This window comes from Bufo gargarizans, chromosome 8, assembly GCF_014858855.1.
Source record: "Bufo gargarizans isolate SCDJY-AF-19 chromosome 8, ASM1485885v1, whole genome shotgun sequence".
Classification (NCBI taxonomy): Eukaryota; Metazoa; Chordata; class Amphibia; order Anura; family Bufonidae; genus Bufo; species Bufo gargarizans.
The window spans coordinates 51994429-52012156 of NC_058087.1; the positions used below are offsets into that span (position 1 = coordinate 51994429).

At 43.3% G+C, this 17728-nt stretch overlaps 1 protein-coding gene across 21 annotated transcripts in view; it reads left to right on the forward strand.

Annotated features, from left to right (window-relative positions):
* Nucleotides 1–685: 685 nt before the first annotated feature.
* Nucleotides 686–17728, forward strand: part of LRRFIP1 (LRR binding FLII interacting protein 1) — a 134670-nt gene continuing 117627 nt past the window's right edge. For 9 of the 21 annotated variants that reach the window (XM_044302753.1, XM_044302759.1, XM_044302749.1 and 6 more), the window contains exon 1: nucleotides 687–1323. In XM_044302753.1, coding sequence (XP_044158688.1) covers nucleotides 1234–1323 — 90 coding nt within the window. In that variant the 5' untranslated portion in view covers nucleotides 687–1233. Of the gene's footprint in view, nucleotides 1324–17728 lie in introns of all 21 variants that reach the window. The other 12 variants (XM_044302763.1, XM_044302765.1, XM_044302766.1 and 9 more) reach the window with 4 other exon arrangements.

The following is a 17728-nucleotide window of genomic DNA, read 5'->3' on the forward strand; positions in this document are numbered from 1 at the left end:
CGCATTAATAAGAAATAGAACAGGTGTTCCTAATAATTCTTTAGGTGAGTGTACATACAGATATACATATATATCAATGAAGGGGCAGATATATATATATGTATCTATATATACGCCCACCAGACTTCCCTCTACACATGGCAATAAACGTTATTCTCTCTACATTTATAAATTCATGTTAATATATCATAATGCATATTTAATAGGGATCACAGAGGTTACAATGGGTCCACAAGCCTGAGGGACTGAAGAACTGCTGTTGCATAAAGCACAGTGGCAGTATTAGCAAAAAGTGTAGAAATGTGATGACATCCCATGCTAATTCTACAAATATCTAACCACCCTACACTTCTCTTTCATTATATAAACGAATACTTCATTACCGGTATATATAGCCCCTTTTTTTTTATAGATTTATAAACCTATAGATTCATCTTTATATAGGGTGGCAGATATGATCATTGACGAGTAGTGGGCTCAAGAATGCCTTTGCATCAGAGGTCAAGGAGCTTCAAGGTCTCTGAATACATGTAGTACACATAAATGAATCAAATGCATAGTCAGATTGTTTGCATGCTGTATAAATCCTCCCCCTGCACTGTCATTCATCCACTCCCTCTGATGTCAGCTGCAGAGCTTAGGGGGAGAGGAGAGATGAGGAGGTGAGAGAAAGAGGAGGGAGAGAAAGGAGGGGAGTACCCTGCAGAGAGGAAGAACATCTGACCCATTTCCTTTTACAATCTCAGTGCTCGAAACAGTAGCAGCAGAGGGATACTGTGACAAGAATGGGGTTATATTTGGTGTAAGTAGGGGGCATGACAGGCAGGTATCTGGATGCAGAGCTCACCCAACACAAATCAGCATCAGCAGGATCAGTGGAGGACACAGAGACAAGGACAAGAGAGGCACAGACACATGTATTCTGGCTGTAAGTACACCATATAACGACACGCATTGGTATAAGGACCAGTGGTTCCATAGGGGCATATGGTGGGATTGCACATTCCAAAGAAATTTGAGCAGGGAACACTGACATATACAACCATTAACCATTCGAAGATTGACTAAATAGACATCAAAAGGTGGTCATAGGGGAGGCCAGCAGAACCCTCTGCAATGCTACCACTGCTATAGTGGACAGCTCTCTGGCTAAAGGTCTTCCTGGAGGAGGCTGTATGTGGAATTCGGACTGATCTCTTCTACTCTTCCAAACACTGATACCTCCAAGCGGAAATGGGTACCCAAGGCCCTGGAAGGAAAAGACATCCCAACAAGGAAAAACTGTCTGCTGAGGACCATGCCTTAAATCAGATAGCAAGAGAGGTGAGTGACGGCTGTATTCTTACTCAGCAGATTATGTGGTATCGGTATGAATATGGGACAATGTTGTACAATAGGATCAATGGTGATTTACAGTATAAGTACCTTCAATAGACCCTCAGGTCATATGACAGATAATACTAGATAACTAATTGCTGACATCTAAATATATTTAGAACCTGAGATATCGTATGATACACAGCATATCAATATATATCAGAAGCATGCACACTCCTCTTGGGTAAGTACAGGGTTAAAACCCATATACAAGGAATGAGTGAGCCCTGGGAGAGTTCTTCTTTCTTCCCCTGTCACATGTCCAAAGCCAGACTCTGGCAAGGGTTTCTCAGCTGTTGTGTCACCTGGTGCTGCTGTCAGGCACTGAGATGCCCTAAGCCTTCTGTCCCCAATAATAAAGCCAACTTAACCATTTGTTTGCTTATTGATACTGCAGACTAACCCCCCTCATGTCAACATTTCCAAAACAGGGTGTAAAATAAGGGAGTCCAGGATCCCTTGTGGATGAGTGTTAGAAAACTTGATGAGTTTTCATATGGACCGCGCATGGTTGGAGGCCGGGTTTGGTCCATTTTTCCTGCAGATCCATTCACTGGAATGAGTCTTGTGAGAAAAACGGACAAAGGTAGAACAGGCTGTGCACAGACGGATTAATTGAATGGGTCAGTGTTCAGTCTGGGCCCTGTCCATTGTAAATTCGGACAGCACCTGGATGGAAACACCATCCACCTGAAAGAAGTCTATGGGTATATTCAAAGGTGGCATGTTAGCTATGGACATTTGTGAGACTGTCCCTTGATCTGAATGGACCTTGCAGAAATGTATGCCAGGCATGCTCAACCTGCGGCCCTCCAGCTGTTGTTAAACTATAACTCCCACAATGCCCTGCCATAGGCTGATAGCTGTAGGCTGTTCGGGCATGCTGGGAGTTGTAGTTTTGCAACAGCTGGAGGGCCTCTGGTTGAGCATGCCTGATCTAAGCGATTGCCAACGAAACACCCCATTCCGATGATTAATAAATCTGCCATATCGATCAATGCATAGAATGTGGATATGCAAGCCATCTTTTTCTCTTTTTTTTAAAAATAAATCCACCATATGGGATCATAACCTTACAAAGCCTAGGAAATGGACATAGAATTAAAGAAAATAACTAACAAGCTTTCTGGACCATAAAGGCTATGCGACTAGGTAGTATCATATAGATAATAAAAAAATAGATTTTTTAAAAATTGTTCAAGTATCCTCAAGCATTGACCAAGGTCCATAATGTATTTTTCTTTGTCATGCACTATATATAAATACGGTACATATTTATAGCTAAACAGGAGATCAAGCTGTAATCTAGAGTAGAGACCTGGGTTTAAGAGAGGGTAGCCCGGAGTGATTCCTGCGGAGACATTGCCTAAAATAGCCTTCTCTGTAAAGCCAGCTCTGGGTCAGGGCAGATGGCACATGAGCATCTTGCTATAAAGTCCGATCTGTATCATCAATCTGATTTAGTAGATCTGACAACTTAACTAACTACAGCTGAGACTTATATAGCTGCTACAATATGATCTAATGTTATTCCATCCAGCAGAAATATTTCCATGTGTTATACGATTTCCTTTCCTGGGTGAGCATTTTGTGGTCCCTCATAGGGTACAGTCATATCTCTGCAAATCGTCTTGCACTGATTTGGTAAAAAAACATTTATACCATATGGATACAGTAAAAGTACAATTAGGAAGATGCTAGTCCCATTTCCCTGTAATATTTCGAGTTAAGAGACACGTGGTATTTCCTGGCGGGAGTAATTGCAGCTTCTCTTACACTAGGATAATGCTAGCTAATGACTTTTTGAGTATGACTGAGTTTATTATACTTCTCATGAAGATCTACTAGAGGAGTTTAGTACGGTAATTCGTTTACGTGGCCTTGTTTAGATCATCTCGTAGACACTGTGCAGTGTCCTCTAGCCATTCTATCTTATCTGTCTCTGTTGCATAGGCCCCTTGGCTTCACATAACAAATTAGTACTAGGGCTTTACGTTACTAGGGCTTTACTGTGCAGTTTAAGAACTATTTACATAAGCAGATTATTGGGCCAGTTATCAGGAACAAACGTAGAAGCGCTCATTCATGATAATTGGCTCATGTAGATGTGCCGCAGATCACCCAACAAAAGGATCATTCCTGATCATCGTCCCTGCTCCATTCTCTCCAGTTGATACAGCTACGGTCTTACTTACCCACTCTATAGCTCCAGGGCCCTCAGCAGCCTAGTCCTGTTGGGGTCCCTCTCTTCCTGCCTTGTAGTCCTTATCACCGGGCTAAAGCTGTCATCCCACGCAGACTAAAGCCTGCTTCCAGCCTGCAATGCCTCTCACTGCCCATAGGGGACACACGCACACTCTCTCCCTCTCCTGAAGGGCTAGCACACGCACCGGCTGGCTGTCCTGGGGATACTTAAGGCACCTGTTCTGCCTGTTTCATTCTGCCAGATTTTGAATTTAAACCTTCACTGCCTGGCCTGACCTCTGCCTGATTTCCCTTCTGACCCTGAGCTTACCACTCTGACCTTGAACTTTTTAATGTATTGCACATAATATGCCTTCACCTTACTATGGTATTTCCTCATCCCTCAGTAGCTTTGTCTCTTGACCCCCCCTGGGTCATCAGTCACTTGAACAGAGGCTACTCCAGATGGCAGCGACATGATGGTTCCCCTGCAGTGAAGTCCAAATCCATGTGTAGGAGATAAAGGATGAAGACTTAGATAACACCCTTAGGAATAGTCCTAAACCAAATCTGTTCAAGTGTCACAGGGGATCCACATCTGCTTCTATAGCGCCCATGTTAGTGGGCCCTTATTCTGTGCAAATGATCCACAAAGAGTTGGGGCTAAAACTTGTTACATTCTCGGCAGAACTACCATAGACCATATATATTAATTGTGTATTCCCATCTGGACATTTATGGCATATTGACTGTATAAACTATAAATGTCCTTTAGGAGACTCACTTCTATCTCAAGAATGGGGCCCGGACATGAAAGGAGTGCAAGCTGCACATGCGCAGTGTCAGGAATCATCCTTCTATGTCTGTGTAGTTCAGACTGTCTTGCCCTTAAGTTTTCCCTCAGTCAAGATGGTGGATTGTGTCTCAGCTGGGTGCCATCTTACTTCCTGTTCTAGATATAAACCTCTCAAGCCTGTTGCTCGTTGCTTGAGTATTGTGTTTTAGCGCTTGCTTGTGCAGTCCTCTCTCCTGGAACTTTCTCTCCAGTTTAGTCCTCCTTCTTGCGGTTTACCCTGCTACTCCTGGACACCTGCTGACCGCTCGCTGGGTTTCCCCCTGACCTCTCGTCTGGATCCCTGCCTCCATCTCCACTGCATACTGCCACGGTGTGTCTGGATCCCTGCCTTCATCTCTATTTCTGCTACCTCCTGTTCTAGACTCCGGTGCCTCCTGTGTTTGGGCCTAGTCCCTGCCATTGGATTCCAGCAGTATTCCACTAGTATCGTGACACGCAGCTTTCTTCATTCACTGTTATGAGGTTTTGGAAAATAGCTGAGCACTGACTTTCAGAAGTCCTACAGCTGTGGTCGTGCATGCACAGTTTACTCTTCATTACCTGCTGTGGAACTTCTGGAAATAGCCAATCGCACTTGATCAGTTATTTTGGAAATCCCATAGCAGTGAATGGAGAAGATACTGCGTGTGTGCATAGCGTCACTACAGTCTAAATGCATATAAGAATCCCTAATAATAAATGCCAGTCTAACGGAGCTGTAAGCATTTCATTTGCCACCATCTAGTGAACCTCTACAATGCTATATAATGGAGATAGTTCCCTACTAGAAGCAATGCTTCAAGGAGAGAATACTGTGAGACTATGTCTCTAATGGAGTCATATGAAAAAATAATCTGTCCCCATATAAAATAGTGTAATATATGTCACCATATAAAATAGTGTAAAGCACAAACCCTAGAAGTACAAGCACTGTATTATCGCTCCGTACAACTTGTAGAAGTTGTATAAAACTATAAGAAGTTTGCGTATTAACTCTGCAAAAAACAGATGCCGCCCGTGTGCCTTCTGCAATTTGCGGAACAGAACAGGAGGCCCAAAAAAGAAATGCCTATTCTTGTCCACAAAACGGACAAGAATAGGACATGCCTCATAATTTTTGCGGGGCCACGGAACAGAGCAACCGTTGTGGACAGCACACATTGAAATGAACTGTTCCGTATACAGAATCAAAATACGGCCCGTATACGGAACACAAAAAAAAGTTGGTATGCATGAGCCCTTAGGCCTCTTTTTCTGTTTACGGGCAGTTTTTTGCGTTCCGTATACGGTCCGTTGAAAGATAGAACATGTCCTATTATTGCCCGCAAATCGCGTTCCGTTGCTCCATTCAAGTCAATGGGTCCGCAAAAAAAGGAACACATACGGAAATGCATCCATATATCTTCCGTATCTGTTTCGTTTTTGCGGAACCATCTTTCGAAAATTGTATGCCCAGCCCAATTTTTTCTATGTAATTACTGTATACTGTATATGCCATATGGAAAAACGGAACAGAAACTGAAACACAATGGAAACAAAAAACAGAACAACTAATCGCTAGAACGAGGGGTCAGAAGCACTCAGATAAATGCAGCTTCTCCTCTCTGCTGAGCGCGAGGCTGATATGGTTTCAATAGAAAGTCCATGAGCTCGTGCTCAGCAGCAATGGGAAAGAAGCGCTTGGCTGAGCACTTCTGACCTCTCATTCTAATGATCAGTGGAGGCCCCAGAGCTGGGACCTCCGCCCATCAACACTTCTGATATATCCCTATGACATATCAAAAACTGAAAAAAGTGTAGTTACACTTTCAAGAATTTTTGGTGAAATTATTTTTTATTTTCCATGTCAATAGCTCTATAAAATCTTGCAGTTTCCCACTGGCCACTAAACCTAATAATAGGCACCACTTCTTGGTCTGTACAGATCACTTTGCTGCAGTTCCCTGCTTATCTATGCACAGAGGTGATATCATTACAGGCAGGATTAGAACGACAGATAAGACAGGATCAACCATTCACAGTAGGTGATTGTCACGTCTTATCTATTCTTTCCTTGTACAATGACCTCTGCACAGGTCACAGAGCATGCCTAGAAAACTGTCCCACAGAAGTCAGTGAGGTCCCTCCTGTCCATTGTGTCTATGGCGCATGTGCTGCCGTAAAACAATTTTCTTAATGTCTTCTAAATGCTGTTAAGGACCGCTCGGGCAAAATGGCTGCCCCCATAATCATGTTCACGAAATAGAATTTAAAAAATCTGCAATCAAAAAAATAAAAAGAGATTAGAAAAAAGAGAGTTGTTACTTTCTGGTTTGAACTGGCAGAAATAAAATTTGATGACACAGTTCCTTTAATGGCCACCATAACCACCATAACACTTGACAATGTAATTCAGTTTGTCTTCTTTAATATAGCTTTTCAGATGACACTTGTTCAGGCAGGCTGTTCTGGCATAAATGCCAGCTGGAAAAAGCCACTGCAGGCAGTGGTATTTGTCCAACCGAAACCAGGAATTTATGTAGGAAAACAGCTGGATCCCCGTGGGATCTTATTATAGTCAATTGGGATCTGGCAGTGCCGGGCCAGTAAACTCCAGTAGGCTGTTCTCTGCCGGAACAGCCTGCCAGATTTCATAATGCTACAGTGAACGTATCCTTAAGCCTATATTACACTGTCCAATTTTCTGCCAGATGATGGCTAACGAGAGTTCATAGTAACACTCATTAGCAATCACCTGGCAGTCTAATACTGCTGCCGATTAACCAATGATAGAGCAGACACTCCTTCATCGGGCAGTCATGATCTTTCATAACGATCCATGATGTGGAGGAGATCGCTGCATGGAATAGCAGCGGCCATCTCCGCTAATGAGCAGGCGATTGCCGGGAAGGAATGTTTCCCGCCCAACAATACCTTGTAGAAAGTAAGCCCTCACGGGCAGGGCCCTCTCTCCTTCTGTACCAGTTTGTAACTCGTCTTGTTACATTACTTATTGCAATTGTCTGTATTATGTATGTATACCCCTTTTCATATGTATAGGGCCAGGCTTGGATAGTCCCACAGCGGGACAGGTGAATCCCCTGGTGGGTCCCTGAGCAAGGAGGCCCCCTAGTCTCCTGCCCTCTGCACAAGTGGCACATAACACACTAGACTTACTGCACTACATACATATATTCAATGTACAGCACCTCAACCAGCCGATGTTCATGTAAAACACTTGATAGATTATTATAAAGAAACTCCTCAGTTTATTATTATAGACCCAATCAGAGCTGAGATGACTTCTAGGTATGGAGGAAAGCTAGACAGTGTCCTCTTTTCCCCAGGACCTACCTTCTCAGAGCTGCTGCACGGACACCCATATTCAGTCATCTGGTAGCATCTTGCTGCTGTGTGAGCAGGTAATATTTGAATGTATCCGTACAGTGGGCCCCCATAAATTTTACTGGTGGGCCCTAAGCACCCCAATCTGACACTGTACAGTGCCATGGAATGAATGGCACTTTAATAATAAATAATAATAACAATCGCCTGCAGAATGCTGGTGTAATACAGCTTCTAGGCAGAATCTACACAGAAGAATGCAGGCGTTCCTCAACTAAGCAGAGGTGAGGTAATTGCCTTTATCTTTGTCTCAACACATCTTAAAGCCCTCCAAAAAAATGTTCAGACAAGCAATATTAAGTTAGGTTGACCTGATTTGACCTATGTACATATCAGGGGAGTAAGCATTTTATCATGTATAATGGGTTTGGTATGGAACATCATTCTGTTATATAGAAACATTAAAGGGGTTGTGTGGCCCAATCCTAAAGTACGCCCTATGAAAAAAAAACTCACCTATCCACAGTGACACCAGGTGCACGCCGCTGTCCTGTTCCTGGCCATAGGACCAGGAAGAGGTTTGGTCCTGTGACAATAATGCGGCCAGTCACAGGCCTCAACTGTCACATCCACTTGAATGATACTACGATAGCTGCGTTAGCATGGTGGACCATGGACAGATAAGTGTTTTTTACGTCTTTTTTAAGGAACATTGGGGTTGTCAGCATCAAGGCCATGAAACCCCTTTAAGATGGCAATGGTTTTAAAGTTGTAATACTTTCGACAGAACAATGGCAACTAGTGGTTCTCCAACTGCTGAGGAACTAAGGGTGGCCATACATATTAGATGAATGCTGCTGAACCCACCGATTTCTGCAGGACTGATCAACCAAACCACGTCATCTATATCCCAATGTACCAACTCTTACCCAATGGCAGATGTGAGGGGCAAGAATTATTGTGTATTTTGGATTTTAACACCCCCTTTGTTCTCAAGCAACATATTCCACCCCCAGGAGGGTCTGGCAGCATCTTATTCTACTTTCTCTGTTGAGCATACATGTGTATGTGATAGCAGAGTAGAATAGCCATAGCCGATTGCTATCTAAGGTTATAAGCACCTTAACAGCTTCAAGAAAGCAGCTTCTTAAAGATTTTCTAGTACTTGTCCTTTCACAGTTGCTGGAAAGCCACTGAATCTGCAATAAAATCATGGATATGAAACCTTCATATCTGTTCTACAGCTAAAACTGGTCATCTACTATAGTGAATATGACAGTCCTCTAGTCCCATCAGCTTGAAGGCCTCTTGGACTAATAAGGTAAATGAGTAGAGGCTGGACACGGAACTATGCATGGTATGTACTGATAGGGACAGCTGGGCCTCTCTGTCACTGTGTCCCTAGTGACTGAGCTGTTCTCTGGTTCCAGTCACACAAGACTCACTGTGAACCTACATTTTTATAAATGCTATACTCTATGAGATAAATTAAAATAGGTTTATTGTGCGCCAGAATATTGTGTCTCCCACATTTTTAGTTTCTGACAAATTTATGATTTGAATTGCTAAATGTGTCTAAGGCCTCATGCACACAACCTTATTTGTGGAAGTTTAAAAAGATGCTAGCAGTTTTCGAAGGGGTTTTAGTGGCATTTCCACACTTTTAAATTATCCCATCCAGGGGCTGGAGGAGAAAAGTGATGGCACAAAAGCTTCTAAAATCTCTTCTAAAACCTCTTCCAAAAACTATTTTTAAGTGCTTGTAAATTCTCCCCTAAATCCACCAGCAAAAATGACCTGTTTTAATCTACTGATCTGCTACTTACTTTTTAGTTGTGGATTTTGCATTGTAAACGTAGCCTTACATTTTCACAGTAATCATGCGACATAGTCCTTCTGTCAGAACGTGGAAACAGTCCCACAATCCATAATTTTTGTATTTGGTTATTTCCTCGTCTAGTTTTGATGGGGTGTCCCCACAGCTGAGAACGTTCCCCCTGCTGTTTCATTGAAAGGGCCAAATTATTTCAGCCGTCCCTAACAATCTTGCGCCTGCAATACTGCTCCGAGTAATGGCGCAAGCACAGAGGCTCTGCGTTGGCTACTAAAGCAGTGACTGTACAAGCGCAACTACACTTCAGGGTAGTGATCCATGAACTTTTGGACTTGCGTCTCTACTTGGAGCAGCGGCACAAGTGTGAGACTGTCAGGACCAGCGGAGATGTCCGACCCCGTCAATTAAGTAAAGGGAGAGCGTCCTCACCTTTATAGACACCCCAGTTGCCAAGTCCCTTTTTGTTAGGCAACTTTCACACTTGTGTTGTAAATTCTGGTACTGAGATCCGGCAGAGGATCTCAATACCGGAATTAAACAGATACATTTTGATTTTGCACATCAGGATGCATCCATTCCGTTAGGATGCAGTTGTGTGAAATCAAAACAGGAAAAAAAAAAATGATCAATTACTATGGTAAATGCATTGAAAGTCAATGGGTGATGGATCAGTTTTTTTCAGTGATAGATCCATTTTTATGACCGGACACAAAACCGCAGATTGCAGCGGTTTTGTGTCTTGTCACAAAACGGAATGCTGACGGAACGGAAGACATCCTGATGCATCCTGAATGGATCTCTTTCCATTCAGAATGCTTAAGGACTAAACTGAAACATTTTTTTTTTCGGTATAGAGATCCTCTGCCGGATCTCAATACCGGAAAACAGCACCGCAAGTGTGAAAGTAAGGGTACCCAAAAAAAACTGATCACAGGTTGCCTTGCTTTTGGGATCTCAAGTGATCACGTAACACACTGAAAAATTTGCGTTGAAAGGTAGACGTTTGAAATTAATCACAAATTCTCAGCCTGATAGAATGTTTAAAAACAAAATAATGAATTTTTATTAGAACCATATATCTAAGGGGCCAAAACACCCTTTTCAGTATAAAACAGGCCAACAGGATACCCGGAATGTATAGAGGGACTTAGATACACGCCACCTACATGCCTGATAGCCTGACAAGGAATAAATAGTGCCCTGTGTGTATGCAGCCTCACTCTTGTTCCTGATTTTAATACAGTGAGTGTATATCACACAAGGGTGAACAAAAGGACAGCCAAACTAACAGTAGATATTGGTAAGTGTTAGCAATCCCCCTAATTTATTGTACCTCCCAGTGTTACTGGTTGAACCACCTGGGGGTAAGGGAGCTAATACACTAACACCTAGAAGCTATGGTGCCACTAGTACAAAGCCCAGCTACTCCCAATCCTGATTGACATACTAAGATAGTAAGGTAGTTGACGCTTACTCAAGTAATCACATATAATCTGCAAGAGAACTCTTTATCAAGTGTTATACAGTGCCATCACATGAAATCAATGGGCTGGCCATATAACGCAAAGACGTGTCAGACACTTGAGTGATGCTTTTTGTAGCTGCTGTCTGCTCCAGCTAATTGATGATGGTTATGAATGAATGACTAATCTCTATTAAGTCAAAATTATCTAACTTGGTATTTGGAAATCATTACGAGACAAACCTTTTAAGCCAAGATCAGTCACTTTGCTGCATCATGCTTTCCAGCTCTGATCCAGAAGGAAAATCAACGAGTGTCAGTCTATCACCTCCGTCTTCCGCAGGAATAGCATTGATTATTATGGAAATGGAGAAATGAAAACGAACGGCTGTATTACATTAAAAGACTTTGCAGGCGATTGTCAGGATGGAAGCATTCCTTCCTGGCAATTACCTGCTTGTGTCATGGTGGGGAGAGGAGGAAACCCAGGGGCTGGGATAAGGGAGCAGGTCACCTCCTACTGTATCCCTAATCCTCACCCTAACTCCTCACCATATGAGCGGACCTGGATGCTAGGACAGCGCATACCCAGGAAACCTAGGACCCTGAGTCATCCTGATAATCCCTCAAAATAGGGAAAGGGCTGAGACGACCTGCTCATCCCAGACACGGATGAACAGGAGTCTCACCCGGCCTAGATGCAGGGAAAGGCAGGCAGTGCACAGCTACTGCATCGGCAGGTAAGAGCCCTGAAACAACTCACACTTACCTGCCACGGCAACAACAAAGAATGGACCCTCATGTGGACAGGATGCATGGCGGCCCCAGCAGAGCTGCACGCTAACTTGTGATTCCCCCTCCGGGTAACCCTGACACCCCCTTCCGGAGGTCACAACAGACAGGGGAAATGTCTAGCATCCATGCTGGATAACAACACCAAACATACCAGACATGGAACACCAAACTAGACATTACAACACACCATTACATAAACCCACACCAAACAAAGAGACATGTAAGGAAGGGTACCAAAACGGGGTAACAAAAGGGGAGACATCATGGTGACATCGGGGAGACATCGATGTCTCACTAGGAGGCCCTTAATGACTGGGCAGATAAAACGCCCAGGACAGGATTAAGCTCCAGCACCAGCAAAGGCTGGAATACAACAGACTCCAGCCTGGAAGCCACAGGTGAATAAAACCAAGTGGCCACACCCATCCAGGAAGCTAAACAGACAGTGGAGGAACCAGGAGAAGGGGAGCAAAGCACATACATGCTGAGACAACAACGAGTTGCCCATGGCAACCAGCATGCACGGCTAATGCGTCATGGCGCACAACACTGAGGCCGTGACAACTTGTTAGTGGAGGAGCATGCTGATATTACATGCAGCTATCTCCTCCACAGTATGGGAAGGAGCAATCCTCACTTGTCTCTATACTGAATTATTTGCCGGCAGCAGATCGTGGTTAGACAGCGTTATCTGCCGCCGGGAAACAAGGATTTTTAAGCATGCTTAAAAATCTTGTTTGACCGGTAAACGAGCATCGAGTAATCAACAGCAGTATTAAACATCCAGATCATCACTAAAGAGCATTCCTACGATTGCTTGTTAGCGATTATCTGGCCGACCATCGGCTAGTGTAATACAGCCCTAAGTCACTTTCTGTTTTCTAGTCAGTATTGAAACAATATTTGAAATGGCTAATATTCAGATGTGCAGAGTACACTACAGCATTACATTGTCAGGGACGAAAGAGGACCTTGAGCACTAAGTGACGGTGACTGCCTCTTGAGCTATAAACAGCCAGCCACATCTGCATACAGAGTCAGAACTAATGTTCTGACATTTAGAGAATGGGGGAATGACTCAGAGGAAAAACACAACCAAAAGTGAGAGCGAAGTACAGAGATTTTAAAGTTTCAGCAGATGACAGGTCATCTTTAAAGGGGTTGATCCATCAGGTGAATTTAAGGCATATTGCTAGGATATACCATCAATGTCAGATAGGAGCAGTTCCCAGAGGTGCGACCCGTGCCTATCTCCAGAACGGAACCCTCGAAGAGAACAGATTGCAGCTAAGCATGCATGGCTACCGTCTATTTGCCGCTGTGGGAGTTCCAAAATTAGCTGATTGTTTCTGGCAGTATAATAATCTAATAACAAGGACAGGTGCACTCTGCGATCTTACTAAGCCCTCAAACTGGTGTTAAAATTGAGAGATTAGCCAACATGTCCTACTATGAGGACATGTCTGAGCCCCAGCACCGTGCCAAGGTTTCTCAAGTAGCCCATACGGCTCAGGTAGGTGAGTGCTAGAACCCGAGCTACTTGAGAAACCTTGGCGCGGTGCTCGGGCTCAGACATGTCCTCATAGTAGGACATGTTGGCTAATCTCTCAAATTTAACAACAGTTTGAGGGCTTAGTAAGATCGCAGAGTGCACCTGTCCTTGTTATTAGATTGTTATACTGTTTATCACATCCACACAATTGCTATCTTATGTAGGATGTCTCTTGTGGTACTTGTGGTTTGCTGCAGGCATCCTCCACTGTATGCAATTTTGCTAGGGATCGCCATTAGCAACGGACCACAAGTGCAGGATTTGCTCCCCAGTATATATGTGCATAACTGCATATGGGTTTGAGCATTTCCTGCCTGTTGAACACCACGCTATTTCTGTTTGTTTCTGGCAGTCCCACAGCCGTGAAGTGAGTAGTGGCTGAATTTGCGTTGTCTACTCTCTATTCACGGCTATGGGATTTCAGAAAGTAGTAGAGGAGCATGCTGCCTATTTTCGGAATTCCCATGGTGATGAATGGAAAGCACACTGTGCATGCACAGTGCATTCTCCTTGACTTCAGGGACCCTATTCTCTAGATAAGAGCAGGTCCTAAAGGTGGAACCCATACTTATCTGACATTGATAGCATATTCTAATGATATAGCATCAATGTTGAAGATGGGCCAAACCCTTTAACTCTTTCCCACCTTAATGCACAGTTGCATTGTGCAGAGTGCCCAAGCTGTAATAAGGTCTAATAGCCCGCCTGTCAGTAGGATACTGACTAGCAGATGTAATGCATTGTAGTACATAAGTGGTGCAGTGTATTATGTATGCAATCAAAGGGTCACTTCTCTAGATCCCTTGCAACTGGAAAAAATGTTTTCAAGTGTAGAAAAAAAAGTGAAAACACCCCCCAAATAATTTATTTTTACAAATAAAAGTATTTATTCTAATTGAAATACACAAATTTGGTATCATGGCAACCATAACAGCCTGTTCTATAATATCATGTAATTTAACCACTGCTGTGAATGCTATAAAAGAAATGTAAAAAACAATTGTGAAAATGCAGTTTTTCTCAAAAAACTGTATGTACCCAACATGTTGCAAAAAACTGCAGGTCACCCCTCAAAACAGAAAAAAACTGTTGGAAAATAAAAGTTACGGATTTTAGAATATGGTAAATTATTTAGAAGTGATTTTTTGGTGCATGTAGAAATTTGGTATCACTATAATCATATCGATCCACAGAACAAACGAATCATGTCAATTATACTGCCTGTAAACGGTGTACAAAAGAAAAAACTATTACAGAGATGTGTGTCCCCCCCCCCCCCAAAAGAAACATATCTAACTGATCAAAAAGTAAAATGGATGGATTTTGCTAGAAAAGATTCCTCACAGAGCTCTGTTGAGTAAAAAATAAAAATGTTATGGCTCTCAGAATATGGTGACCCAAAAACAATGCATTTATTGTGCATAAGTAGTTAAACATAAAAAAACTATATACATTTGGTAACACTGGAATCGTACTGACCCACAGAATAAACATTACGATGAACGCCACAAAATTTATAATGCAAAAAATAATTGCAGAATTGCTGTTTTTTTTTTAATCAAATGAAAGAGTTAGTAAAAGTTCAGCAATAAGTTCAATAAGTTATATGTTCATCAAAAATACAACTCATCCCGCAAAAAAACAAGCCCTCCAGCAGTTATGTCAATGGAAAAATAAAAGTGTTACAGCTCTTGGAAAGCAGCATTTGAAAAATGAAAAAAATTGCTTCTTCCTAAAGGTCCAAAATAGGGGGACCTGTCACACTGAACATGGTTGCAGGAGAAGCTAAGCAATTTTTTTTTATGTATACACAAATAGCTGTCAATCACTGATAGGACAGCTTCCTTGACTCCAGAGCCCCAAATTAGCAGGAATCTAAATTGTATAAATGACAAATTATACTGAATATTTTCCCACAAAACTGTATATGAATCTGCTCAGCTTCTCCTGCTCTATAAGTGCAGATTGCACTGCATATTCAATGTGACAAGTTCTCTTTAAGTCCATTATATCTTCCTTTACTTCTCTCGGATAACAACTAGGCCTAGACATTAGGGAAAGGGAGCAGGCACCTCCTACTGCCATCCTAATCCTAGCCGGGACTCCTAACCGTATGAGTGGACCCAGATGGTGGGAGGGCTCATACACAGGGACCTAGGACCCTGAGTCACCCTGATGATCCCTGGAATAGAGTCTTTTATCAAGGGCAAATCTAGATTCCCCTCTGGATGAGGGAAAAAAATAAATAGAAAAGGAGCGCACAATAGGGTAATATTGTTTAGCCAAACAAATTAATACGGTGGGAAAAAACCACACTCACCTTGTAGGGTTGTGCTAGAATAGGCACAACTCTACTGTAGACTTAGTAGAAATAAGGTATTTTATCCAGGACTGCAGCCGCAGATTGTTTGTTCTTTTTGGTGGGGTGTCCAATCCCCCAAAAAATAATTTTCAGTAAAAGAAAAGAAGGTTTCTGCCTCGGCGCAAATCACTGGAGAAGACGATCTTAGTGCCATAATGAAACCTGATGAAGGGGAGTTTGTAATCCCCGAAACGCGTTGTTTCTATTAAACCAAGAAGATTTCTTGCACTAAGATAGTCTTCTCCAGTGATTTGCGCCGAGGCAGAAACCTTCTCTTCTTTTACTGGAATAGAGACAGGACTGAGACAACCTGTTCATCCAAGATACGGGTGAACAGGAGTCTCCAAATACCTAGAAGCAAGGAAAGGGGAATACAGTGAAAAGCAACTGGATCAGCAAGTAAGACAGAGGCAAATAATACCCACAGGATCAAGGGCACTGGGATCCATGGTCACTTACCTGCCGTGGCTGCTGGAAGGAACACCAGCAGTCCACACCACCACAACTGAATCCAGCGCACCAGTACCTGTCTGAACCCCCATGCGGACAGGATGCATGGCGTCCCCAGGCAGAGCCGCTCACTGACTAGTTGTTCCCCCTTCCGGGAAACCCAGGAGCCTTCTTACCGAAGGCACAGACAGACAGGGAATAGTCTAGCATCCATGCAAGACCATACACACCTAAACAAACCAGACATGGAACAACAACTAGACATTACAACATCAACCCCTGAACATAACCCACACCACACATAGAATAGGGAAGGTAGGGTAGAAGACATAGAGGAGACATACGGATGACATTGCTGTCAAACTAGGTGGCCCTCACACTGGACAGATGGAAAATCCAGGAAAGGAGCAAGGTTCCAGCACCAACCAAGGCTGGAACACAACTTTCCTCAATCTCACAGCAACAGGATAAGTAGAGCCATGAGACCACACCCAGATCCACACTTTAACCCCATAACCACCAGACTGGGGAGAGGCCAGGAAACAGGAGCAGTGCACACACATACAGAAACGATATTTCAAAGACCCTTTGGACCCGGGATATTCTAAATGATATAGTTCAAATAGCCTAGTCTCCTAGACTAATAGACTCCCGTTTCAGGTCTATTAAAACGTAACGTTTATTTTTTTTATTAAAGATAATATGAACCGGGCGAGAAAAAGGAAAACTTTAAAATTTTAGGTGCAGTTTGAACTCCGGCAGCCGAGATTAATGGTCGCTTCACCCATGTATCCTGCCTCATTGCCAAGCGTCCTTCCTCCTTTTTATTTTCTATTAACGACAAGCATTTGTTCACCTAGATCAGTGATGGCTAACCTTGGCACTCCAGCTGTGGTGAAACTACGACTCCCAGCATGCTCCATTTATTTCTACAGAGTTCTGAGAGCAGCCAAGCAAGGGGGCCATCTTGGGAGTTGTAGTTTTACCACAGCTGGAGTGCCAAGGTTAGCCATCACTGACCTAGATGGTTCACATGCTAGAGGATCACCTATCAGGTCGCTTTAATTCATTTACTTTGTGTATCTTTAACGCCACTCTCTGACGCTTAGTGTCAAAGCGCGGTGAGTCTGCAGTCCCTCCCCGCTATGACACTTAATCATAAATGCACCTAATCTAAAATCCAGGACAAAAGCTCCCCCAACATGTTTCACCACTAGATGTGGCTTCTTCAGGGGAATGGAGCTACTATCAATGCTTCCTCAATGCGCCTGCGCCGATGACGTCACGTCTACACCCGGTGCAGGCGCATTGAGGATGGAGCGGTCGAGCGAGCGTCCTCCTCTCAGTGCGCCTTCACCGACTGAATACCGGTACGGCGCAGGTGCGAGATTTAGAAGGCAGACAGGGCTAGCCAGAAAACGAGAGCGCTTGCTGGCACTGTCAATCAGCAGGAGGAAGGGGCGTTTATTTGAAAGGAGGATGTGGCTGCTACCAGCAAGTAACCGCCCTACTTGCTGGTAGAGAGGTAATTTACATATTATAAAAGTGCGTTT